At 44.2% G+C, this 24293-nt stretch overlaps 1 protein-coding gene across 1 annotated transcript in view; it reads right to left on the bottom strand.

Annotated features, from left to right (window-relative positions):
• LOC126095030 (carbonic anhydrase-related protein 10-like) overlaps positions 1 to 24293 on the bottom strand; it is a 991041-nt gene that overhangs the window by 42496 nt on the left and 924252 nt on the right. The window contains exon 7 of the mRNA XM_049909691.1: positions 16897 to 17051. Within this exon, the coding sequence (XP_049765648.1) occupies positions 16897 to 17051 (155 nt within the window). The remainder of the gene's footprint in view (positions 1 to 16896; positions 17052 to 24293) is intronic.

Here is a 24293-nt window from a genome sequence, read left to right as displayed (position 1 = left end):
CATTTGTGCACCGCCGCCGTCAGTGTCAGCCAGTTTGCCGTGGCATACGGAGCTCCATCGCAGTCTTTAACACTGGTAGCATGCCGCGACAGCGTGGACGTGAACCGTATGTGCAGTTGACGGACTTTGAGCGAGGGCGTATAGTGGGCATGCGGGAGGCCGGGTGGACGTACCGCCGAATTGCTCAACACGTGGGGCGTGAGGTCTCCACAGTACATCGATGTTGTCGCCAGTGGTCGGCGGAAGGTGCACGTGCCCGTCGACCTGGGACCGGACCGCAGCGACGCACGGATGCACGCCAAGACCGTAGGATCCTACGCAGTGCCGTAGGGGACCGCACCGCCACTTCCCAGCAAATTAGGGACACTGTTGCTCCTGGGGTATCGGCGAGGACCATTCGGGATAATAGCAGCCTGCATTGCTGCGAAAGGTGGATATACACTGTACTAGTGCCGACATTGTGCATGCTCTGTTGCCTGTGTCTATGTGCCTGTGGTTCTGTCAGTGTGATCATGTGATGTATCTGACCCCAGGAATGTGTCAATAAAGTTTCCCCTTCCTGGGACAATGAATTCACGGTGTTCTTATTTCAATTTCCAGGAGTGTATGAAGTATAAAGTACAACAGGAAAAGAGAAACTTTGATCGTTGTTACTGATGTAATTCTGCCACAGACTGCAAAGGAATGGACACTTCCAGAATGAGATTTTCACTCTGCAGCGGAGTGTGCGCTGATGTGAAACATCCTGGCAGATTAAGACTGTGTGCCCGACCGAGACTCGAACTGGGGACCTTTGCCTTTCGCGGGCAAGTGCTCTACCAACTGAGCTACCGAAGCACGACTCACGCCCAGTACTCACAGCTCTACTTCTGCCAGTACCTCGTCTCCTACCTTCCAAACTTTACAGAAGCTCTCCTGCGAACCTTGCAGAACTAGCACTCCTGAAAGAAAGGATATTGCGGAGACATGGCTTACCCACAGCCTGGGGGATGTTTCCACAATGAGATTTTCACTCTGCAGCGGAGTGTGCGCTGATATGGAACTTCCTGGCAGATTAAAACTGTGTGCCCGACCGAGACTCGAACTCGGACCTTTGCCTTTCGCGGGCAAGTGCTCTACCAACTGAGCTACCGAAGCTAGCTTTCAGCAGTGCTAGTTCTGCAAGGTTCGCAGGAGAGCTTCTGTAAAGTTTGGAAGGTAGGAGACGAGGTACTGGCAGAAGTAAAGCTGTGAGTACCGGGCGTCAGTCGGAATGGATACTGTCTGGAAAAGCTGCTGTAGGGGGCATATCAACAAAAGGAAAACAAGTTAACAGAATTTAGTCTATTGAAATCAGGGACTGCTGACAAAATCAGTTAGTAAAAGTGGCATTAAAATAGCAAACGAGTTTTGCGACATTGGCTGGAAAATAACTGACGACATTCAAATTAGAGTGGATAAAAATGCGGATTTTTTATTAGCAAGAAAAGTATTCCTGAAAAATGAGAAGGTTGTCAACATCTATTTAATATAAATTTAGGTGTTACGAATTGTGACCTCTAGGTGTTTGTACGGACTTCCGCTTCTTACAGATATCGAACGAGGACGATTAACAGTTTACATAAATAGTGAATAGAAGCTTATCAAACGTGCTGCCACAGAAGAATACTGAACAGCTGAGTAGGCCGCATAACTAATAGGAGAGGACGAGATGAGGAACAAAATTATGAAGAAATTATAAGGAATGTGGGCAGTAGTACTTGTCAGGAGATGCAGAGACTTGTACGGGGTAAAATGACATGGAGAGCTGCATCAAAAAATATCCTGACTGAAAACCACTAAAGAACATAAACGTGCAAGGGACTACAATTATTACGTGTGGTAGACAATATAGACCATTTTGACAGGTCTTAGGAGGTCTTAGAACAGTTGTTTAAGGAGATCAATAACACATTTATCACAAAAAATGGCTCTCAGCACTATGGGACTTAACTTCTGTGGTCATCAGTCCCCTAGAACTTAGAACTACTTAAACCTAAGTAACCTAAGGACATCACACACATCCATGCCCGAGAATTTTTCATTAGCCATGCCCGGTCGCGCGGTTCCAGACTGTAGCGCCTAGAACCGCTCGGCCACTCCGGCCGGCATTTATCACAAAATATTACCTTAAGACAAACACAGAAAAACTGAATATGATGAAGAGAAAGGGCTATAATGTCTCTCTTTCTATCAAAATTGACTTAAGAAACCTCCAGTAAAACCAAAAGCACGTGGCCGAGCGGTTCTAGGCGCTCAGTCCGGAACCGCGCGACTGCTACGGTCGCAAGTTCGAATCCTGCCTCGGGCATGGATGTGTGTGATGTCCTTAGGTTAGGTTTAAGTAGTTCTAAATTCTAGGGGACTGATGACCACAGCTGTTAAGTCCCATAGTGCTCAGAGCCATTTGAATAATTTTTGAAAACCAAAATTACAATTTTCAAACTTTCAGAAAGCCAACAACTACCGAAGTCTCTATCTAGAGCTTTACTTGCCATCTAGAGTAATATAAAAGGGATTCTTAACATCGATGGTTCATAGCATGCTTAGTATCTCAATAGACACAAGTGGAATACACAGAACATTCATCCATTACAGATGTGCAACACTGCAAATATGATGAAATGACAACAACCAGCTGCCTTTTGTGATGCTCTACTTTTATTTACCATGACTGCTTTCGAATTACGCAGTAACTCATCAACAGATGGTACTGCTGTGTCAAGGCCTCACACTTGCACAGCTAGAAAACAACAACACAGATTGCTTATGGGGACACAGACCTCACAAGGGCAGCTCTTGAGACAACTGAGAAGAGATGAACTTGCTCTGACCAGCACCAGGTGACAACTCAAGCGCTGCCAGAGGTCAATAGTCGCATGGACTGTTTTTTCCTCTAGTGACCACATGCCCAGAACTAGTACCTACATTATCCTAGCACCCAGGCAGTATCTAGGCTGGCGCCCAGGCTATGTTCGCCCAGTTCACTCCACCTAAGTTTCCAGGGACAGATGCGAATTGCAAAAGCATTCCCACAATCAGGATCTCAGTTTGCAGTCACTGCTATGAGGCCATCCACATCGACCTTTGCGTCCAGGAGTTACCAACTATGGACCTACACCATTCATAGTCTCTAACCAGAGGTGCCCAGACTTTTGCTCTGAAGGAATATTTTCAGAATCCTGATACTTCGATGGAACACTTTGGTTGTTTTCAAGCTTAATAAAACTAAAAAAAACACAAGGGAAACTTGTTTTATTCAGTAATTACTTCAGTTTTAAGTCATAACTAATGACACATAAATCGTAACAAAATTTGAAAGAAGTATTTGGTATGGTCAAAATGTTGAAAAAACAGCCATCTTACTAATAGTTTTTATTAAGAAACCCAGCTGTACACTGAAAAGATGGGGCCTCCAAAACCGTGATCAAAATTGAACTTTGTAATATTTGTCTTTGTTTTACATCAGCAGTATAGTGGACTTAACGTTTGCTAGATGGATGTCTCTGCCCAGGTATTGCTACTGCTCCAGCAGATGCAGTGTACTCACGAGCTGCTGATCGAGCAGCTGGTGGCCATCCCCTCATCGCCTGCAGAGCTCTCCAAACCTCTGCAGGTCTACACCATTCTCAAGAGTTTCCAAGCGGTGCCCCTGCCCTTCCAGCAGTTTGACAAGAAGGTCAAGATTTCAGCGAACTATGTTACATGCATGAAGCAGCACTTCTTAGCTCATGGCATAGCGAGTGAGACCCAGCAGCGTGCCTTATTTCTGGCATACATGGAACAAGTCATTTAACACCTTCTGAAATCACTGATCCCTGAGGTGCAAGCCCATGCTCTGCTGTATGACAGGCTATAGTCCAGTTTGTTACAATATGTTGTGCCCGAAGTGTATGTGGCAGCAGCCTGTCACATGTCTTTCAGCTACTGCAGACTTAACAGAGAGTCTTACCATGAACGGATTGAACATCTCCAGGATTCATCTCGTGACTGCCATTGCCAGAGTAGTAATCCTCAGTGTAAGCAATCATATGTGGCTTCCCTGGTCTGGGACATGATTTTCGGGCACAATCTCAAAGGATGACTATGCACAAATCTTCTAAAATTGGAAGACCCTTCTATAACAACGTGTCTTCCCAATAAAAAAGAGCATTCGAACTGTATTTCACATCGTCAGATACCCTGGAGCACCCATCACAAGTGCTTTCCACCAGATCAGTGCAATGCCCTCAGCAACCCCCCCCCCCCCCCCCCCATCGCGCCTTCCCCACAACCATGCAGGCAGGCAACGACTCAGCGCTCAGACGCCACACTCGAGAGCTCCCTTCTCGTAGCCTGTGTTTTATTAATAACCAGAGACACCTACGCAACTACATACCCGCTAAGTACACCTCTTGTTGGAAACACAGACATAGCGCTGATGTGTGTCAAGCATTGTTCAAAATAAATGCCGACTGTGCCCATATGGACCCCTCAGACTTTGGGGTGGACGACAGGGTGGATCTGTCAGCAGATGTATCCTACATCCAGCGTGTGCTTCCCCATTCAGACCTATCTCTATCGTAGCAGTAACCATCAACAACATGCCCATCGAGTTGCAGATGGACATGCGTCGTGTGTGACCACCATACATTGATGATCCTAATATCATTTGGGGTCCACTCTACTTCAGCTTTGTGGTACTCCCCACTTCATTGTTACAGCAGTAATATTGTCGAAGTCAACCGCCAATTTACAGCCCAAGTCCAGTACTTCATAGCCAGAATTTGTTCTTGGACACCTGGAGCCATTGGTCTCTTGGTCCTGGATCACTTCAACGCTCTAGGCTTACAAACTGATGACTATGCCCTCAGTGTCAAGTCACTTGGCACCAAACCTTGTCTAAAAGACTACTTTTCCCATTTAATAGTGTTCCTGCAATCATCCTTGGACATCAAAGATACCGAGACTCATGTTGCTCTTTTCACATCAGTGATACTGAAGTTCTTGAAGGCCAGAAATGTTCCTTTCAGGTTCAAACTTTCTCTGGAGCTACAGCAATTGCAGGATGAGGGTATTTTCACTCCTATTCCAAACCACCAAAGGGCCAACCCCAAAAATACCATAGGAAAACGAAAGGGTGGATGCTGCATAAGCAGGGTCTTCCACACAACCATTAATGCCCAGTCTGTCTTAGACACTTATCCCACCTCCAAAGTAGAGGACATAATGAGATGCCTTGTGGTTGGCAAAGTGTTTTTCAAGATTCAACATTGTGATACGTATCTTCCATTGACCATGAATTCCCAATGCTTCTTTGTGTTAAATTCTCCTTTTAGACTTTTTCAGTACAACAGAGTTCCATTAGGCATTTCCATTGCTCTGGCTATTTTTAGCACCAGCTCAAACACTTTCTGGGATTAGGCCCTACTTCAGACCATGTGTCTCTGGCAGACCCTCAAAGCCTCTAATCTTGGCAGCTGATGCATCATACTGTGTTTTGATGTGGTCACTTTACAGGCACATGTGGTTGACAGCGTGAAGGACCCTGCTATACCTGTGTCTAGGACTCCCTCCTTTGCGCAGTGTAACTACAGTCACACTGAAAAAGGAACCCTAGAGATCTTAGTTGTAATGGCTATATCTATGGCCACCATTTCACACTGTTCATGGACTACTAGCCAGTACTGTCCCTTTTCAAAGTGTCAGCAAATATTCTGACCAAAACAGCATGCCACCTCAAGTGGTGGGCTCTGTTTCTTTCAAGTTATAATTATGACTTTCTGTATCATTCAAGAACTCAATGTGCTAAGGCTGCACTCCTCTCACATCTGCCCCTGGTCATGAATTTTCCTTTGATGCGGATCCCAACGTATGCTTCTACCTGGATGTAGCCATAAAGGTAGCTAAAGCTTCTCACACACTGCACTGCTGAGGAATCAATGTTCTGCTAGGTACTCCATCTTGTGCAAAGTAGTTGGCCATCCAAATGCAAGCTTCTGTGGCACACAAAGCTCCAAGCCAATAGTACTCTGAAATGAGGTATCCACCCTCAGTGATGGGTAAATGGTTGCAGCAGGGTCGTGATCATACAGGCCCTCCAGCACCACATCTTGTCTCCCTTGCACGTTGGGAACTGGGGCATTGTGAGCAGCAAGCATTGGACCTGCCAATGTGTCTTCTAGCAAAGCATAGATGTGGTGCTCACCCTCCTACCCCACTGCCAGAGTAAACAGGTCGCCCGTCTATTCACTTTTTTCCTTGGCCAGACATTTCTGTCCCCTGGTCCCACTTACAAGTGCATTTCTTTGGGGGAAGGGGGGGGGGGCTCTGTCCCTTCCTGGGGCATTCAAGATTAATCTCTCTAGATGCTGGCAACAGTTTCTTATACATCTCAATCGCGCCTACTACGTCTTCAGGGCAGAACATCCTAACCCTGTCCACCACCTTTTCGGGTGAAGAGCTCCCATAAAACCATTTGATGGTTAATGGCGCTCAGTTTTTTTTCCACAGAATTCTCTGCTTTCTCTGAAGCAAATGGCATAGAAATTATAAATGTTCTACATAAACACATTGGCCTTACCTTTAAATACCAACCATCTACTGTCACCATCCTTTGGATGAGGGCTGGGAACTCTTTCAGGCTTCTTATTGTTTCACGCTTCAGGCTGAGACAACCCCAACTGAGAAACTCTGTGGCCAACCACATCAGTAACAATTATCTACCATCCATCCCACCAGCGTCAAACCCTCCTCTTGGCAGTCCAGCTGCCACCATTTCTCTCTCAGACATTCCCTGTGGGCCTTGTCTACACCAAAGCCTGCCAGTGTTGGTTTTTTGTGGCCTTTTCCAATCTTAAAGGATAGACAGTGGCTGAGCTGACTCTTCAAGCTGGTACAGTGTGCTGCAAGCACATTAACCAATAGTGGCCTCGCCATTGCCTTCTTCCAAGGTCCATTAGTCTACCATCATGCTTCGTTCCAGACGTTCAATCCTCCACAGTGCCCTTCCTGGTTACCACTGGCCTGTCTTAGTTCCAGCCTGCAGCCAAATCAGCTGCTCCACACTCCACATCACAGCCTCTCAGCTGCCCCTAAGGTCAACCAGAGCTCTTCCCGTTACTTTAAGATGTACTATCAATTTTACTGCCCTTCAAGTGGAGGGTAGGGTGGGGGGGGGGGCGTTGGGGAAAAATGCTGTGTAGAGCCCTTTCCCCTACTCAGTCAACACCTCAGATGGGCTATGTGTGCATGGACGCCACAGGGGACAGGTTTTCAGAAGACAGATAGGGATAACCTCTATTTGCATGACTCCCAGGCAGCTACCAACACGTCACTGGTACCATGGATCCTTTCCTCCTATGTGTGCTATGTGACCGAAAGTAGTACCTGCAGTTTCCAGGCTACCAGGCATTATCTGGGCCAGTGGGTGGGCTACACTCAACCAGTGCATTCCAAATGAGTTTTCTGGGCCAGACGCCTATTGCCTAAGCATTCCCATAATCCAGACCTCACTATGGAACAGCCGCAACCTCGACAACGACGTCCTCATCCACCTTCGCGTCAAAGAGCTGTCGGATACAGACTGGCACAATTTGTGATCTCTATACTGAAGAGACACAGCCTCTGACACTGTGACCGACAATGGGACTATGTAGTATTTGCCGTTGTTTTCCATTGGCAATGGGCCAGACTTAAGCTTTATGATGTTTTTTCGGGATTTACATTTTGCTCGTTTGCTTGGGACTTTCAGTTTTAGCAAAAAAATGGTTCAAATGGCTCTGAGCACTATGGGACTTAACATCTATGGTCATCAGTCCCCTAGAACTTAGAATTACTTAAACCTAACTAACCTAAGGACATCACACAACACCCAGTCATCACGAGGCAGAGAAAATCCCTGACCCCGCCGGGAATCGAACCCGGGATTCGGGGCGTGGAAAGCGAGAACGCTACCGCACGACCATCAGTTTAAGCACATCCATTTCAGATTTAGAGGCACGTTTAGAGTGTAGACATTGAACCTAGGTACTTCCAATTTGCTGTGACATTTTAAGACCTACATCTTTCAGATATAATTATTGTTCTTTCAATGTTCAAGGTGTGGCCTGTTTTCAGTTATTGTGCTCCAACATAACTCCCATCAGCAAAGATTATTTATGTGTGTCACAATAAACTTCATTTTATGTCTGGGTACTTTTTCTGGGCCGCATTCCGCGAACACATCAGGTACAGATTTTTAATGAATGTCTGGAGCGTTTTGGCAGACTGCATAAGGTATTCTATGCATGAGATATGTCCTATTTTTGACTGAAAACCTTTCTACCATGCATCAGTTTTACAGTACGTTCTGAATGCTGGAAGATTTGTTATGACATTTTTTATGTATTTATATTCATTGTGAAAATTGAGTAAAAGGGTCGTCAGTTGGCAGTCGCAAAGGAAGCTGCCAGACAGATACCGACTACAAACTGGCCATATTGTCGCAACAAGGAAGTGATTTATTTTTCCAGTACAACTCGCTGTATGACTACTATTTATGGCGACACATTAATATCTTTATCTATCTTCTTGATACAGAGCCAGTACCAGTCATCAAGTTGTGGGTAAAATGATTTCACCTCCATGTCCCCCATCTCGATCTGAGCCTGAAGAAAGAACAGGAAGTTTAAAGGAGTAAAATAGTATGGCAGAAATTTGATATTAGGCAGGTGTCAGGATTTGTATCCTATAAAGAGTCGCAGGTTTCAGAACAGCTGTAAAGAGTAAGATTAACCTGAAAGAATTCTACCTAGGTAACAAGTTACCCAGCTTTGGCAGAACCCATGTAGATGCAGACTGGAGCAGGCGACGAAGATTTTCTTCCATAAAAGACCTATAATGGTTTCAGATTTTTGATATGAGAAAAAAGTTCCTCAGAGTGTATGTGACGAGTGAAGCATGGAATGGAAATGGACTCGAAACCACCAGAAACCCAGAGCTGGCGTGGCCGCACGGGCGGCTAGGCGGGCCGACCACATGGCGCCAGACGCTGGCCGAAGCAAGAGGGGTCCAGCCGCGTGGCTGCGAATTCCACGGTGACGCTGTGTCGATGCCGGGAGTGCCAAATATGGCAGAGTTTGTGAAACTTTAACGGCTGACATTTCACAGTTCGTATAGAAATTAATAGTAGCCAGATGAAGCATGGCACCTCAAAAAGTAAACACAATCATTGCCATTCTTTGCATGACGATTCTGATGGTGTAACCAGATTTTCAATATCTTTATTAGTTTAAAGTTTAGTATCTGACTGTAAATTATACAAGTAACACCCAGCATGGAATTTCCAAAATCTAAACGCTTCATCCGATTTCGTCGATCGATGTGTCTTTAGAAAGCTATTACTGTAAACCTAAATTGGTATAAATTACAGGAATGAAATATGAATAGTACTTAAGTTCCCAGAATGGGATTTTCAGTCTGCAGCGTAGTGCGAGCTGATATGAAACTTCCTGGCAAATTAAAACTGTGTGCCGGACCGAGACTTGAACTCGGGACCTTCGACTTTCACGGGCAAGTGCTCTACCAACTAAGCTACCCGAGCACGACTCACGCCCCGTCCTCACAGGCTGTGGCTAAGTCATGTCTCCGCAATATCCTTTCTTTCAGGAGTGCTAGTCCTGCAAGTTTTGCAGGAGAGCTTCAGGCCGGCCACGGTGGTCTCGCGGTTAAGGCGCTCAGTCCGGAACCGCGCGACTGCTACGGTCGCAGGTTCGAATCCTGCCTCGGGCATGGATGTGTGTGATGTCCTTAGGTTACTTAGGTTTAAGTAGTTCTAAGTTCTAGGGGACTGATGACCACAGATGTTAAGTTCCATAGTGCTCAGAGCCATTTGAACCATTTTTGAGAGCTTCAGTAAAGTTTGGAAGGTAGGATACGAGGTACTGGCAGAAGTGAAGCTGTGAGGACGGGGCGTGAGTCGTGCTTGAGTAGCTTAGTTGGTAGAGGACTTGCCCGCGAAAGGCGAAGGTCCCGAGTTCGAGTCTCGGTCCGGCACACAGTACATGAGTTATTGAAGGTCAAAGTGGCCAATTACTGTCGATCGCGTCAGACCATAAGCACTCCACAGTTACACAAAAAACGGTACTAGAATGCTTCTAAATATATTTATTATCTGTATCTTTGTTTATATACGATATACACTATTCATGAAGAAGTTGGTTAAATGTTTACTGTGTTTTGGAAAGCACAGAGACATTCGGCTACTGCCCTACTTTTTGTTGCTATTCCTTATATATATGTTTAATTAATTTGTTTATGTATTTAATAATGTGTGTTAGAGCGTGTTTATGGTCCAGCCGTAAAAATGTATATTTAATTTCAAGTTATTTAAATGTAAATCCAGTATTTCGTATGTGTTTCAGTATGTTTGTGAGTGTACATTGACTTGGAGACGTAGAGGGAGCGCTCTAGCCATTCACAGCGCTCGTTACTGAGAGACGTATGTAGGTTGGGAGGGAGTATCTTTTCCGGAGAGGACATGAGGTAGTTCGGAACGGTGCGCAGCAAGTTACAGTCGCACAGCACACGGGGAGTGCTGGACGTTGAGCAGCGACTGTGGGTAGCAGGAACTACGTGGAGAGTGGAGCAGTTTGCGCGTGGTAGCGCGTGGTAGTAATATATCGGAGTGCCGACTTGGCCACTCGTGAGATTTCCGTGGCTTCTACAGTGAAGACGTAGTATGCACTTAGAAGTGAATATCTAGCAAGCTATGTTGTTGTTCAAAACTAATTACGTGCAGTAGAAATCTCTTGTTTCCCTGTTATTCAACTTACATTTCATTTAACTGCTGGACCATCAACACCAATAAGTGTTTCGCAGAAATATACCGCATACTCGAAACATGGACGATAATTACACTCCTGGAAATGGAAAAAAGAACACATTGACACCGGTGTGTCAGACCCACCATACTTGCTCCGGACACTGCGAGAGGGCTGTACAAGCAATGATCACACGCACGGCACAGCGGACACACCAGGAACCGCGGTGTTGGCCGTCGAATGGCGCTAGCTGCGCAGCATTTGTGCACCGCCGCCGTCAGTGTCAGCCAGTTTGCCGTGGCATACGGAGCTCCATCGCAGTCTTTAACACTGGTAGCATGCCGCGACAGCGTGGACGTGAACCGTATGTGCAGTTGACGGACTTTGAGCGAGGGCGTATAGTGAGCATGCGGGAGGCCGGGTGGACGTACCGCCGAATTGCTCAACACGTGGGGCGTGAGGTCTCCACAGTACATCGATGTTGTCGCCAGTGGTCGGCGGAAGGTGCACGTGCCCGTCGACCTGGGACCGGACCGCAGCGACGCACGGATGCACGCCAAGACCGTAGGATCCTACACAGTGCCCTAGGGGACCGCACCGCCACTTCCCAGCAAATTAGGGACACTGTTGCTCCTGGGGTATCGGCGAGGACCATTCGCAACCGTCTCCATGAAGCTGGGATACGGTCCCGCACACCGTTAGGCCGTCTTCCGCTCACGCCCCAACATCGTGCAGCCCGCCTCCAGTGGTGTCGCGACAGGCGTGAATGGAGGGATGAATGGAGACGTGTCGTCTTCAGCGATGAGAGTCGCTTCTGCCTTGGTGCCAATGATGGTCGTATGCGTGTTTGGCACCGTGCAGGTGAGCGCCACAATCAGGACTGCATACGACCGAGGCACACAGGGCCAACACCCGGCATCATGGTGTGGGGAGCGATCTCCTACACTGGCCGTACACCACTGGTGATCGTCGAGGGGACACTGAATAGTGCACGGTACATCCAAACCGTCATCGATCCCATCGTTCTACCATTCCTAAACCGGCAAGGGAACTTGCTGTTCCAACAGGACAATGCACGTCCGCATGTATCCCGTGCCACCCAACGTGCTCTAGAAGGTGTAAGTCAACTACCCTGGCCAGCAAGATCTCCGGATCTGTCCCCCATTGAGCATGTTTGGGACTGGATGAAGCGTCGTCTCACGCGGTCTGCACGTCCAGCACGAACGCTGGTCCAACTGAGGCGCCAGGTGGAAATGGCATGGCAAGCCGTTCCACAGGACTACATCCAGCATCTCTACGATCGTCTCCATGGGAGAATAGCAGCCTGCATTGCTGCGAAAGGTGGATATACACTGTACTAGTGCCGACATTGTGCATGCTCTGTTGCCTGTGTCTATGTGCCTGTGGTTCTGTCAGTGTGATCATGTGATGTATCTGACCCCAGGAATGTGTCAATAAAGTTTCCCCTTCCTGGGACAATGAATTCACGGTGTTCTTATTTCAATTTTCAGGAGTGTAGTTTGGACAAGAAGAGAATAGAAGCTTTTCAAATGCGGTGCTACAGAAGAATGCTGAAAATTAGATGGGTATATCACATAACTAATGAGGAAGTATTGAATAGGATTGGGGAGAAGAGAAGTTTGTGGCACAACATGACTAGAAGAAGGGATCGGTTGGTAGGACATGTACTGAGGCATTAAGGGATCACCAATTTTGTATTGGAGGGCAGCGTGGAGGGTAAAAATCGTACAGGGAGACCAAGACATGAATACACTAAGCAGATTTAGAAGGATGTAGGTTGCAATAGGTACTGGGAGAAGAATACGCTTGCACAAGATAGAGTAGCATGGAGAGCTGCATCAAACCAGTCTCAGGACTGAAGACCACAACAACAACAACTCGAAAGTACTTCTACTATCGCACTCATCATTTAAAGTCGTTAAAATAGTACTGCAGATTTTAGGTAATTGTAATCTTTCATTTATAAATTTCTGTGTTATATTCATTCGCAAACTTTTAATAATTCAGCTCTGAGTCAGAGGGTACTATGTTGAGGGCTATTATTTCATCTCATCATTTCATTCGAAAGCCCGCAAGCATCAAATCAGTAGAGTGGCAGTCATCAGAAACACAGTATTCGTTCAAAAAATGTCTCACAGGAGCGACACAGGCTGTCGCTCCCGTGTCGTTTGTGAAAAGTTGCGACGGTAACCTGGTACGATGTGTGGTTGGACAAAGTAGATAAAAAAGAGACAGAGTGGCGTCTTGTAACCTCGAGTTCTTAAAGCACTGAAGAAAGAGATGTAAACTATTGGATAGAGGTCTGTTGAATTACCAACACGTACAGAAGAAAAAAAAGGCCAATTGTTAGAAACTTTCAGTCAACGTATTGTTGATGGTTGGAGTAATAAACTCATTGCCTTCATATAGAAGAGTGGGCTAAGTTGTAAATTTCGATCTTGACCGTGATAAGTTCAGAGTTGATAAAGCTTAAAGTAGGTTTAGTAACCATGTAAGTACTATTTAAATTTAAGAGTGGTACAAAGCAGTCTACGAAATAATAGTATTTACAGTGAATTAGTAATAACATTTATAAACAACTTGAGTGGACGTATGAACTTCACTTAAAACATGTGCACGCTCATGCAACAGCACACTATCCACTTAATGGGCACTGCAGAAGAAGGATTTTATCCAGCGCAAATGAAGTGGCAAGTAAGTATCTGATTACACAAAAATTTATACATTTTATCTTAACTAGCTTCTTTTCGCTCCTTTGGGAGATTTAGAACCAAATTCAAACACCATAAATTACACGTCGTATGGACACAATGAAAGAGGTTATTCAGGAACATCGTCCTAACTTTCCAGGCAGTTTACTGTGAGGGTCCCCCAGATTGTTCATACTCACCGACAGAAGTGTTTACCTAATGCCAAAGCTCCTACTGTAATTTCAAATGGTGGAACGCATGCTGTATTCAAATAGACGCAGAAAGATTCTTTTCCAAAATAAGACATAAGTCTTGTAAATTGTATATAGAAGTTCGATAAATCTGAAACTATTATTTGTGCAGAATAAAAATTTCCTATCTTAATCCGATTCCTCAAATGAACGAACACAGCGGTGATGAACTGAACATTACTGAGAAATACTGATGTTGACGAACGTGAATAACGAAAGACTTTTTCTGCTGGTTCTGTTAAGGTTCATCGCTCTCTATCTGCCTTCCTTTTTCGTTGGATCACTATAAAGTACAAATTTGTCTCTGTCCTTTTGCTTTATTATTAATTCTGACTCCACCCCACTCCTTATTTTCGTGTCTGTTAGTCCACAATTTCTGACTTAGTAATTTGATCGCTAAATATTAATCACAGCCTTTCGTCCTGTACTGATTGTATTTGTGATACTATTTCGCAGTGCAAAATTTAAATAAGCCATGGTCCACACAGGTATTTGCTCACAGCACTCACACGATTGGGCTGGTGGCCTTTCCTATTTCGTATATTTTTGCTGACCAGATTGATTAACATTTATGTAAAGAAGCACATTATTGACTACAGTAACCATAAAGACATTTCGCTGAGTTCTAGTGCCTCATTTAAAACGAACTATTTCAGTCTTTCACAAAATTTAAATGTCTCTAGTGCATTACATCGAACTCCCCTTTTGTCTCTTCCTTTAATCGTACTACACCGAGAAGTCCTCCCTCTGAAACTCTGTTCTACCTCTATCCACCTCATTTACTTTAAATTAAGTCTTCCATAATTTGAAAAACTGATTTTGATTTATTCACTTAATTTACAGGCATGGTTTTGGTGCCATTTTATAGCAAAATAAATGGAGTTTTTTACGTTATATCTAAAAAGCTCCACTGTGACTCTCATTGTTTATGGGGCACACTTTCCATTTGAAGTCGAATTCTTGCCAAACTCGCCGCAGCAGGGCAGGCGTGACTTGATCAGTTGTGAGACAGATTCTAGCTCTTACCTCTGTTAGAGAAGCCAGTAGGGGGACAGACACTGTATTCATGACGAATCCCCAAAATGGAAAGTCACGAGATGTCAGGTCCAGTGAACGTGGGGGCTATGCATCTGATATACCTCCGCTGGTGTAGTTGCCTGGAAAGCGGAATATTCGAATTTCCGGGTGTCTGAGAGGCATTTTCGGGGTGCGTCATGTAGCCTGAACTGCACGATACGTTCTTCATCACAAAAGTCAACCTAGAAGACTAAAATATTTTATAGCCTATCTAAGTACACCATTCCATTGATAGCTTTTATGGAAAAAGAAAGGTCCGTAAATATTACTCTTTTTCAGTGAACAAAATACATTCAGCTGTGGACTACGAAGTTCATGTTCCAGATATTTTCGTGATTTTTCACGCCTCGAAATAATTAATTTCACTGCTTAAGTGAAAAGTCGACTCATCACTAAAGATAGTCTTACCAGTGAAATTCTCATCTTCAAACAACCGATGTAAGATTTCCACACAAAAGTGATTATGAGCAACATTATCAGTGCCCTTTAGCTCTAGCGCCGTTGTAAACTTGCTTGGTTTGAGACGCAACCGTTTTCGTAACACATGACAAATACTCAAATTTGGGACGTCCAGTTCTCAAATAGCACGCCTGTCGTTAGTGTAGTACTATTCACAGAGCTCTGGCTCACTTGCCCTGCGATGTCATCAGACTCACGTGGACTACCTGAGGGTTTATTATGGCTTACTGGACATCCAGTTTCAATAAAACACTTACGCCACTCATAAATAATAGGCCTACTCTGTACGAAAATTACGTTACAAAGCTGATGCAGAGTTCTAGTCTTCAAACCAAAACACATGGCGAGCACACTCAAGACTAGTAAAGGAAGCTATATTTGAACTGCCGCTAGCGCTTGCGGTGGCACGTTTCTCTACTAGTATACAGGGTGTCCCAGCTATCTTGTCCACCCAAAATATCTCTGGAACAATAACAGCTATTGGAAAACGACTTTCACCGGTATCAATGTAGGGCTAGGGCCCACGAATGTACATATTTGGAAACATTCTAAAACGAAAGCATATGTGTTTTTTAACGCAAACTTATGTTTTTTTTAATGGATCTCCTATATTTTTTCTTCAGCAATCCATAGCATGACACAGCACATACACAATGGCGTTGATTGCATCGCAATATTCGCACTACATCCCGAGATATTGAGACGCGGAAGTTGACGCTTGAAACACCCGACATGCGCTGCTAGCACACGTCCTGAGGCTCAGGCGTGAACCCCATGCTGCCCGTAATCGCGATGTGATTGACATGTGTAATCACACCTCCATACTTATCAAGAGGGACACTTACTTGTCAATCACATCGCGATTACGGGCAGCATGGGGTTCACGCCTGAGCCTCAGGACGTGCGCTAGCAGCGCATGTCGGGTGTTTCAAGCGTCAACTTCGCGTCTCAATATCTCGGGATGTAGTGGGAATATTGCGATTCAATCAACGCCATTGTGTATGTGCTTTGTCGTGCTGTGGATTGCTGAAGAAAAAATATAGGAGGTCCATTTAAAAAAACATAAGTTTGTGTTAAAAAACACATATGCTTTCGTTTTAGAATGTTTCCAAATATGTACATTCATGGGCCCTAGCCCTACATTGATACCGGTGAAAGTCGTTTTCCAATAGCTGTTATTGTTCCAGAGATATTTTGGGTGGACAAGATAGCTGGGACACCCTGTGTAGCACGTGAGTCAAAACTTCATGTATCATACGTCAGGAGGACAGAATATTTCCTCAAATCGTATGAATAAGCTTGCCGAATTTTCAAAGTTGAAAATTCCTTTTTGATACACAGTGTAAAGAGGCTATTTTTGTGTGTCAAACCAATACGCATTTATTTATTTCTCTTCCAGATTTTGCGATGCCCCGTCATCTATGGTGATTTGTGAATACGGTCTTAGATCGAGTGAAGCTTACGAGGAGATTTCAGGAGGCTTCCTACTACCATTCTCTTCCCTAGGCTAGAAAACATACACACTGCTGCTGCCTGCCGACGTACAAAACGTCAGAACATACACACTGCTGCCGCCCGCCTCCCTAGGTTCAAGCTGACCTCGTGCCTGGAGATGTAGATGGGCTTGTTGAGGACGACCCAGACGGTGGTCTCCCAGCAGCCTGGGTGCGTCGTCGAGCCCTCGTACGTCATGTAGTGGTCCGTCCTGGGGAGCAGCTGCTGCAGCGTCAGGGGCCGTATCGGCGTCGACGAGGCTGCGTGAACACAGGACAGCAAGCAAACCGTGAGATCGTGCCATGCAGCTGGCAGGCTTAACGCTAATCTTTGTAAGCATCGAATACAGAGGGTATAAGTGCAGATATTTTTGTATGTGGTACCTTGATATGTACACGCATGAGTGTGTTTGTTGTTTCCTCCTCCCACAAACACTTCACAAACTCTACGACGTGGAGTTTTCTGCACAACCGTAACTGTATCACTTAGTGGACTCCGCCTGTCAATATAGACTAATAATTTTGCGTCCACACGACCACACTTCAACACCTGACATGCTGCCCAGAAGGATACGCTTTAAGTATCAATGGCTTGCTCTTGCCACATATACTTCGAGATAATAATCCATCTAAAAACCTAAGACTTATAATGACAAAAATTATTTGTCTGCAAATACTGATGTAATGGTGTTCAGTACAAAGTTCTTATTCACCAACAGTAATATCTGCACTTATACCCGTTACACCCTTGTATATAGTGCAATTATTACACCATAAAACTAGCGTGGTTACAGCACTCGCAGTTACATCCATTACGGGGGGCAGTAATTACGAAAGTTTCGTCAGAACATATTTGTAAACAGTAAACAAGAATACCTATAATCATTTAATGCATCAGGAGTGTTGCTGTAAACCTCTAGAAGCTATCTTCCTTAATTTGTCAGCTGTTCTACTTAGAAAATAAATAGCATTTGTATAGGAATAGAACAGTGCGATGTGGACAAAAGAGAAAAACAGATTTGGGTACTCAAGCTAATCCGAAAGTAAGAGAAAAAGCGAAAAATCATTGACCGTAATATATTTCCATTATTGCGATTCATAGAAATGACCGACATAGTATTTATGTACTTAATAATGAAAACATTTCCTGTGTCTTAAATATTTTTACTCGCAGGAAGCGTTTTAACAAAACTGCAGTGGGTGTTCACTTCTATTTGAATCCATCTCCTGGCAAACAGAAAATACTGCGAACTGGATAGAAAGACTTTCTACGGATGAATCAGGAGTGTGTTTCACTTAATGGAGGTATAAAACAGTGAACTGTAATACGCTATGATACAATCTAATAGTGCAATTACGATTTAAAGGTCTCACAGTCCTGACAAAATTACCAGTACAAAAGCAACCTAAATCCTCCTCTGTCTTCATAGTAAATCACACAGAGCCCATCACAGGTTTCTAATTATCCGTTTTCCATTTCGTCTGTTAGTTTTTGATCATTCGGTGCTACGCTATCGCAGCAATCAAAATATTTTATATTTTTAGAAATGTTTCATTTTTTTCGATGTGGAGTGACTGAAGTTTACTGTTTACAATAATTAGCCGGTTCATTTTATACGGCGCACAGTTTTAATATGCCAAATATAAACTGCGCAGAATATGCTTTCGACAGAGTGATATATATGTTGATGTTTCAGTATTGGTAATGAATTTCGCTTTCGAGACGTATTACACTACCGCACATACTAATAGTGTTGCACGTACTGAAGCTACTACCGACAACTGACTACAGAACATCCAGAACAACAGCACTTAGGGTGATCTCGCAAGTCATAGGAGCCTTGTTTCTTCTGAAGGAACAGAGCATCACGTAGATACAGAGTTTCAATCCGACTGTTTTACAAACTCAGTCCGGTATTTGTTGCGTACTGGAGCTCAAAATCTAGTTACTTGTGAGAAGCATTTATAATGCGTTGATAAAATGCACGGTATCTGTGTGCACTACGGCGGATTGCATCAGGTCTTTTCATAAACGTGTATACATCCACTATTTTCTCCTAAACCACTGAATCTTCACTGGCGGTAAATAAAATCACAACACAAAGAAGGAGTTGTACGATATAAACGAAAGCTGGTATGCGTGTTTCTACATTTGAAAGATTACGTCTACTCAGAATTAACACCAATCGCATAAGGGTGGCGCTACTAGCGCCTCTGTGAAGATGCAAATTAGGATTGCTTTAAACACATGCTGAAACCGCCATGATCAACACCGTACTGAGTTTAAACGAGGCCGTACAATACGGCTACGGGTAACTGGATATTCCTCCTGCCATGTTGCAGAAATCAATTATTCAAAATGACAGTCACATTGGCATTATTTATTTTGCCGCCAACCGTACATAGGCAGGGTGACGACTCCAGCGAGCGAGCAAATGGTGTAAATTGCCCTGAAGATGACCCCATCGCGGGTTGAAACCGGTTGGCGGCAAAATAAATAATGCGATTGTGGCTGTCATTTTGAATAATTGATTATAAGTAAATTAATCGGTATGAAACCTCCTGGCAGATTAAAACTGTGTGCCCGACCGAGACTCGAACTCGGGACCTTTGCCTTTCGCGGGCAGGTGCTCTACCATCTGAGCTACCGAAGCACGACTCACGCCCGGTACTCACAGCTTTACTTCTGCCAGTACCTCGTCTCCTACCTTCCAAATTTTACAGAAGCTCTCCTGCGAACCTTGCAGAACTAGCACTCCTGAAAGAAAGGATACTGCGGAGACATGGCTTAGCCACAGCCTGGGGAAGTACAGCTGTGAGTACCGGGCGTGAGTCGTGCTTCGGTAGCTCAGATGGTAGAGCACTTGCCCGCGTAAGGCAGAGGTCCCGAGTTCGAGTCTCGGTCGGGCACACAGTTTTAATCTGCCAGGAAGTTTCATATCAGCGCACACTCCGCTGCAGAGTGAAAATCTCATTCTGGAAACCTCCCCCAGACTGTTGCTAAGCCATGTCTCCGCAGTATCCTTTCTTTCAAGAGTGCTAGTTCTGCAAGGTTCGCAGGAGAGCTTCTGTGAAGTCTGGATTGTAGGAGCCGAGATACTGGCAGAAGTAAAGCTGTGAGAACCGGGCGTGAGTCGTGCTTCGGTAGCTCAGATGGTAGAGCACTTGCCCGCGAAAGGCAAAGGTCCCGAGTTCGAGTCTCGGTCGGGCACACAGTTTTAATCTGCCAGGACGTTTCATATCAGCGCACACTCCGCTGCAGAGTGAAAATCTCATTCTGAAATTAATCGGTGTTATCTCCACATAACTATGTTGTCCAAAAAAAATATTGCAGAAAGATTTGGTAGGAACGTAGTGACTGTACATGACTGCTGGGAACGGTGGTCGCAAGAATGTACGATCGATAGAAAGGCGGGCTCCCGACGGTCTAGTGGCTCTACTGAGAAGGAAGGCCATCGTGTTCGGTGTATGGCTCTGGCGCGTGGTGCAGCAACAGCAGCAACAGTCGGAACGGCAGCTGGCGGCGACACAATGAATTGTTAGAGATCGGCTACTTAAGGGACTCCGGAACGCCCTATACTTGCAATGTTAAAATAACGCTTATAAATTACATCTTTCCTCACAAAGTATTTGAGGTAGGAAGTTGAACTTTTTACAGATTATTTATTGGAATATGGGCTACAACTTAACACAGGGATTTTACAAAATTTTAGTTCAGTTATTAAAGATGATTTTTTTTCTATTGTAATGAAATTTCACAACATTTTTTTGCAATTTTTTATTTATATATTCAAAAATATACAGTTTTTGGAAAAAGGCTGTGTTAAATTATGCAGAATGTACTGTGTAACATTTACTGAAAGTTTGAAACAAATATATTTGGAAGATCCTTAGAAAACATGTAATTAGTATGAGAAAATAAAAGTTTTGGGAATCGAGCGACAAAGATTGGATTAACTTTTTAGTGCATTCCAGGTCCATAGGATGGATTATCTTCATCCTCTGCAAACTCCTTCTCCAGCTTCCTCTTGTTCCTCCTCCTGTTTACTCTTGCTTGTATTTCTAGACTCTTTACAGCCTTGTCTGCAGCCCGAAGGCGTTCCTTATCTAAAGCAAGCATCGCTCGTACCATGTTAGAACCTATCTTCATTCCCATATTTCTAAATACCTTGCACCTTACAATGTTGCCATCATTGAAAGTCGCAACAGCATCATACACACCAAAGTGAAGTGTTTCTATTCCAACAAATACAGTCTTGGGGATTCTCGACCATATAACACTATTTACACTTTCATTGGGGTTTTGAGTTTTTCCGTGAATACACTTTTTCAACAGTTCAGGTGCTGCTAAGTCTCTGAAAATAGGTTTTATCACCTCCATTATTGCATGAGGCAGACTATGCTTATGAGTGTACACTTCACCAGTTAGCAATCCTTTGTTATATTTACAGCAACTGTCTTCTTCTTTGGGACACAAGCTATGTTGGGGATTTTCATCGGTTGAAAAAGTATGAAAAAAAAGAGCCCAAACAGCCTTCTTCATTTCGTCGACAATTTGTGTATTTTGCCTAATAGCCATTCCATAATAGTTCTGTATTTTGTCAATTACACTGTCAGTTAACCATCCCTTCCCATCCAACCCTTTACCATCACTGAGTTTTTGTTTTTTGTACGAAGCTTTCAGTCGCCGAAGTCTTGTTCTTCTGTACGTGTCCAATACACTCATATTTCTGCACTACAACATCATCACCATAGGGCTTCAGTCCTTGAACATGTTTGAAACTTTTAGAATCACCGTCACCAAGGTAATTAACATATCGCACTGCGCCACAGTAAGTCACGCCCATGTAGAACACATTTCAAAAAAAATTTAAAAATAGTTGTAGTCTTCGGAATTTAATAAATTATATATCTATTAAAAGGTAATAGTCTGCAGATTCAGAAAACGCAAAAAAGTAAAAATTGAACTTTTCATGGTTTTGAGCCTTTCCGGAGCCCCTTAAAGGACTGCTCAGAGCCAGGCGTCTGCAGTGTGTGTTCCACTGAACCGATATCAACACCATTTGCGACTTCAGCGGTGTCAAGCCAGAGCTCTCTGGAGGGCAGGGCAGAGGTCTGTTGTGTCCTGTGATGAATGATGGTTCTATCTCGGTGCCAGTGATGCCGTGCCGTGCGTTGTTTAGGAGACCAGTTGAGGACCTGCATCCAAACTGTCGGTGTGCTAGACACAATGGAACCTGGAGGTTTGGTATGGGGTGCGATTTTCTACGGCAGCAGGAGCACACTCGTGGTTTTTCCACACACACTGACTGTAAATTCGTAATTAAATGTGGTGATTCGACCTGTTGTGCTGTCATTCATGAACAGCATTCCAGGGGGTGTTTTCCTGAGTGATAACGCTCGCCCACGTCCTGCTGTTGTAGCCCAACATGCTCCATACAGTGTCGACATGCTCCATCACCGGACCTGTCTCCAGTGGAGCACGTACTGGACATCATCGGACGACAACTGCATCGACATCCACAAAAAGCGTTAACCGTCCCTGTACTGACCGACGAAATGCGACATGAAATTCCATCCCATTAACTGACATTCGGTACCTGTACAACACAATTTATTCACGTTTGCATGCTTGCATTCAACATCCTGGCCGTTACACCCCTATTAATGTACCAGTGTTTCACATTTGCAATGGCTAATGTCATGCTTACATTAACCTGTGATTTTGCAATGATAGTTACTTAAAACCGTTACCGACACAAATGCATTCACGAAATTTCATTACTCTACACTAATTATTTTTTTTGGTGTTGCGATTTTTTTTTCCGTCAATGTATTTCAACCATGTTGCGTATGCATACTGCATGGTAAATGAGAATCAGAGCCGGCCGGAGTGGCCGAGCGGTTCTAGGCGCTACAGTCTGGAACCGCGCTACCGCTACCGCCGCAGGTTCGAATCCTGCCTCGGGCATAGATGTGTGTGATGCCCTTAGGTTAGTTAGGTTTGAGTACTTCTAAGTTCTAGGGGACTGATGACCTCAGAAGTTAAGTCCCATAGTGCTCAGAGCCCTTTGAACCATTTTGAGAATCAGCGCTTCCACAGGAGTCGAGATACTAGCAAACAAGCGTTGTTCTAACCTTCTGAGATAGCCTGCTGTTAATGACAGGAGTTAAGTGGGGGACAGCAGGGCCCCATTTCGTCGGCCAGCAAAAGTGTAGCATGTTCGTGGAGACGTGAACAACATATGCACAGACAGATAGGGAAGGGGGCATTTTGTGAACGAAGTTATTTGTAAGAACCAATTTGAGTAAATTATTTAAGGATAACAACATAGTCTGAATGGCAAGGGAGGATAGCTTGCCATAAATGTCGCGTGAACTAGAAGTATATTCTACGGGGTTAATGGTATTATGTTAATGAGGACTCAGTGCAAACTAGCTTGTATAAAAGTCGTTTGGTAATAGTGTAGAATGACACATTCCACTGTGGAGTTTGTATCCTAATAATACTGGAGAGAATGATTCAGGACTTGAACTGTTAATGCTAAGGTAAGGTGCCTGTTCATCGCGTACTATTCCCTGTCTCTCTCACCCTCATCCTTCCTCATTGTCACGTTTTCGTTCGGATATCCGAAAGTAATATACTGAAACTATGGAAGCCACTATCAGTGATTGTTTTGCCTATTGTCCCGTTATGAAATACACTATTTTTAGGTAATCTTGGTAACGTAAGAATAATTTCTTGGTGTTCTGTATTTACGCATCAAGTTCCGAGGTAGCAATTATCACTTTGTAGTTGTACACAATTTTTGTCGTGCGACTAGCTTTAAATAGAGTTTACACTTCCTTTTGTCTATAATAACGTAGTAACAGGTTGAATAACCAATAATGAAATCATTTTTCTGTGTTTCTCCGGAATCTAACGCTACTAAAATAAGTTAATTATATTTGAGAATGCCTTATAATTGTTGGCTTTTTTAAGTGGCCACTAAAAAAAAAAACACATTTCGCGTAAGTTGCACACGGTTATTTGTATTCGTTCACCGTGTCAGCTAATGATAAACAAAGCTTCTGTAAACAGAAGTTGTTCGCAAAAGTTACCATAAAATCTGAGAAAGAGTGAGGTTAGCATGGAGACTGCTCCTGCCTTGTTTGTGTCAAATCACTGAATACAGAATTTCCCTAAGATTCGAGTTGTAACCGTCGGTCCCCCCTCCAACCCCCCCCCCCCCCCCCGCCCAAGGAAATGTGCATAACGCGGTTCGCGGTTTTGAAAACGATCAACGTTCATATCCTGGGACGGTTATCTTGATTCACATCACCAGTTACTCCTTTAGCAATCGTACGAGCAGTTTTGACTAACTTTCTCCACAAAAGCTGCTACTCAGTCTTTAATTACCTCCTCGGAAACGGAACCTTAATTTCTGAACGCGGGTCTGTTAAATGACCCTGCCTCTGGAGAGACAATACGCCTAGCCTTACGTCCTATACAAAGGAATGTCG

This window comes from Schistocerca cancellata, chromosome 8 (assembly GCF_023864275.1).
Source record: "Schistocerca cancellata isolate TAMUIC-IGC-003103 chromosome 8, iqSchCanc2.1, whole genome shotgun sequence".
Lineage (NCBI taxonomy): Eukaryota > Metazoa > Arthropoda > Insecta > Orthoptera > Acrididae > Schistocerca > Schistocerca cancellata.
The sequence above is the reverse complement of the archived record's forward strand: the minus strand, read 5'-3'. Positions and strand labels throughout refer to the sequence as shown.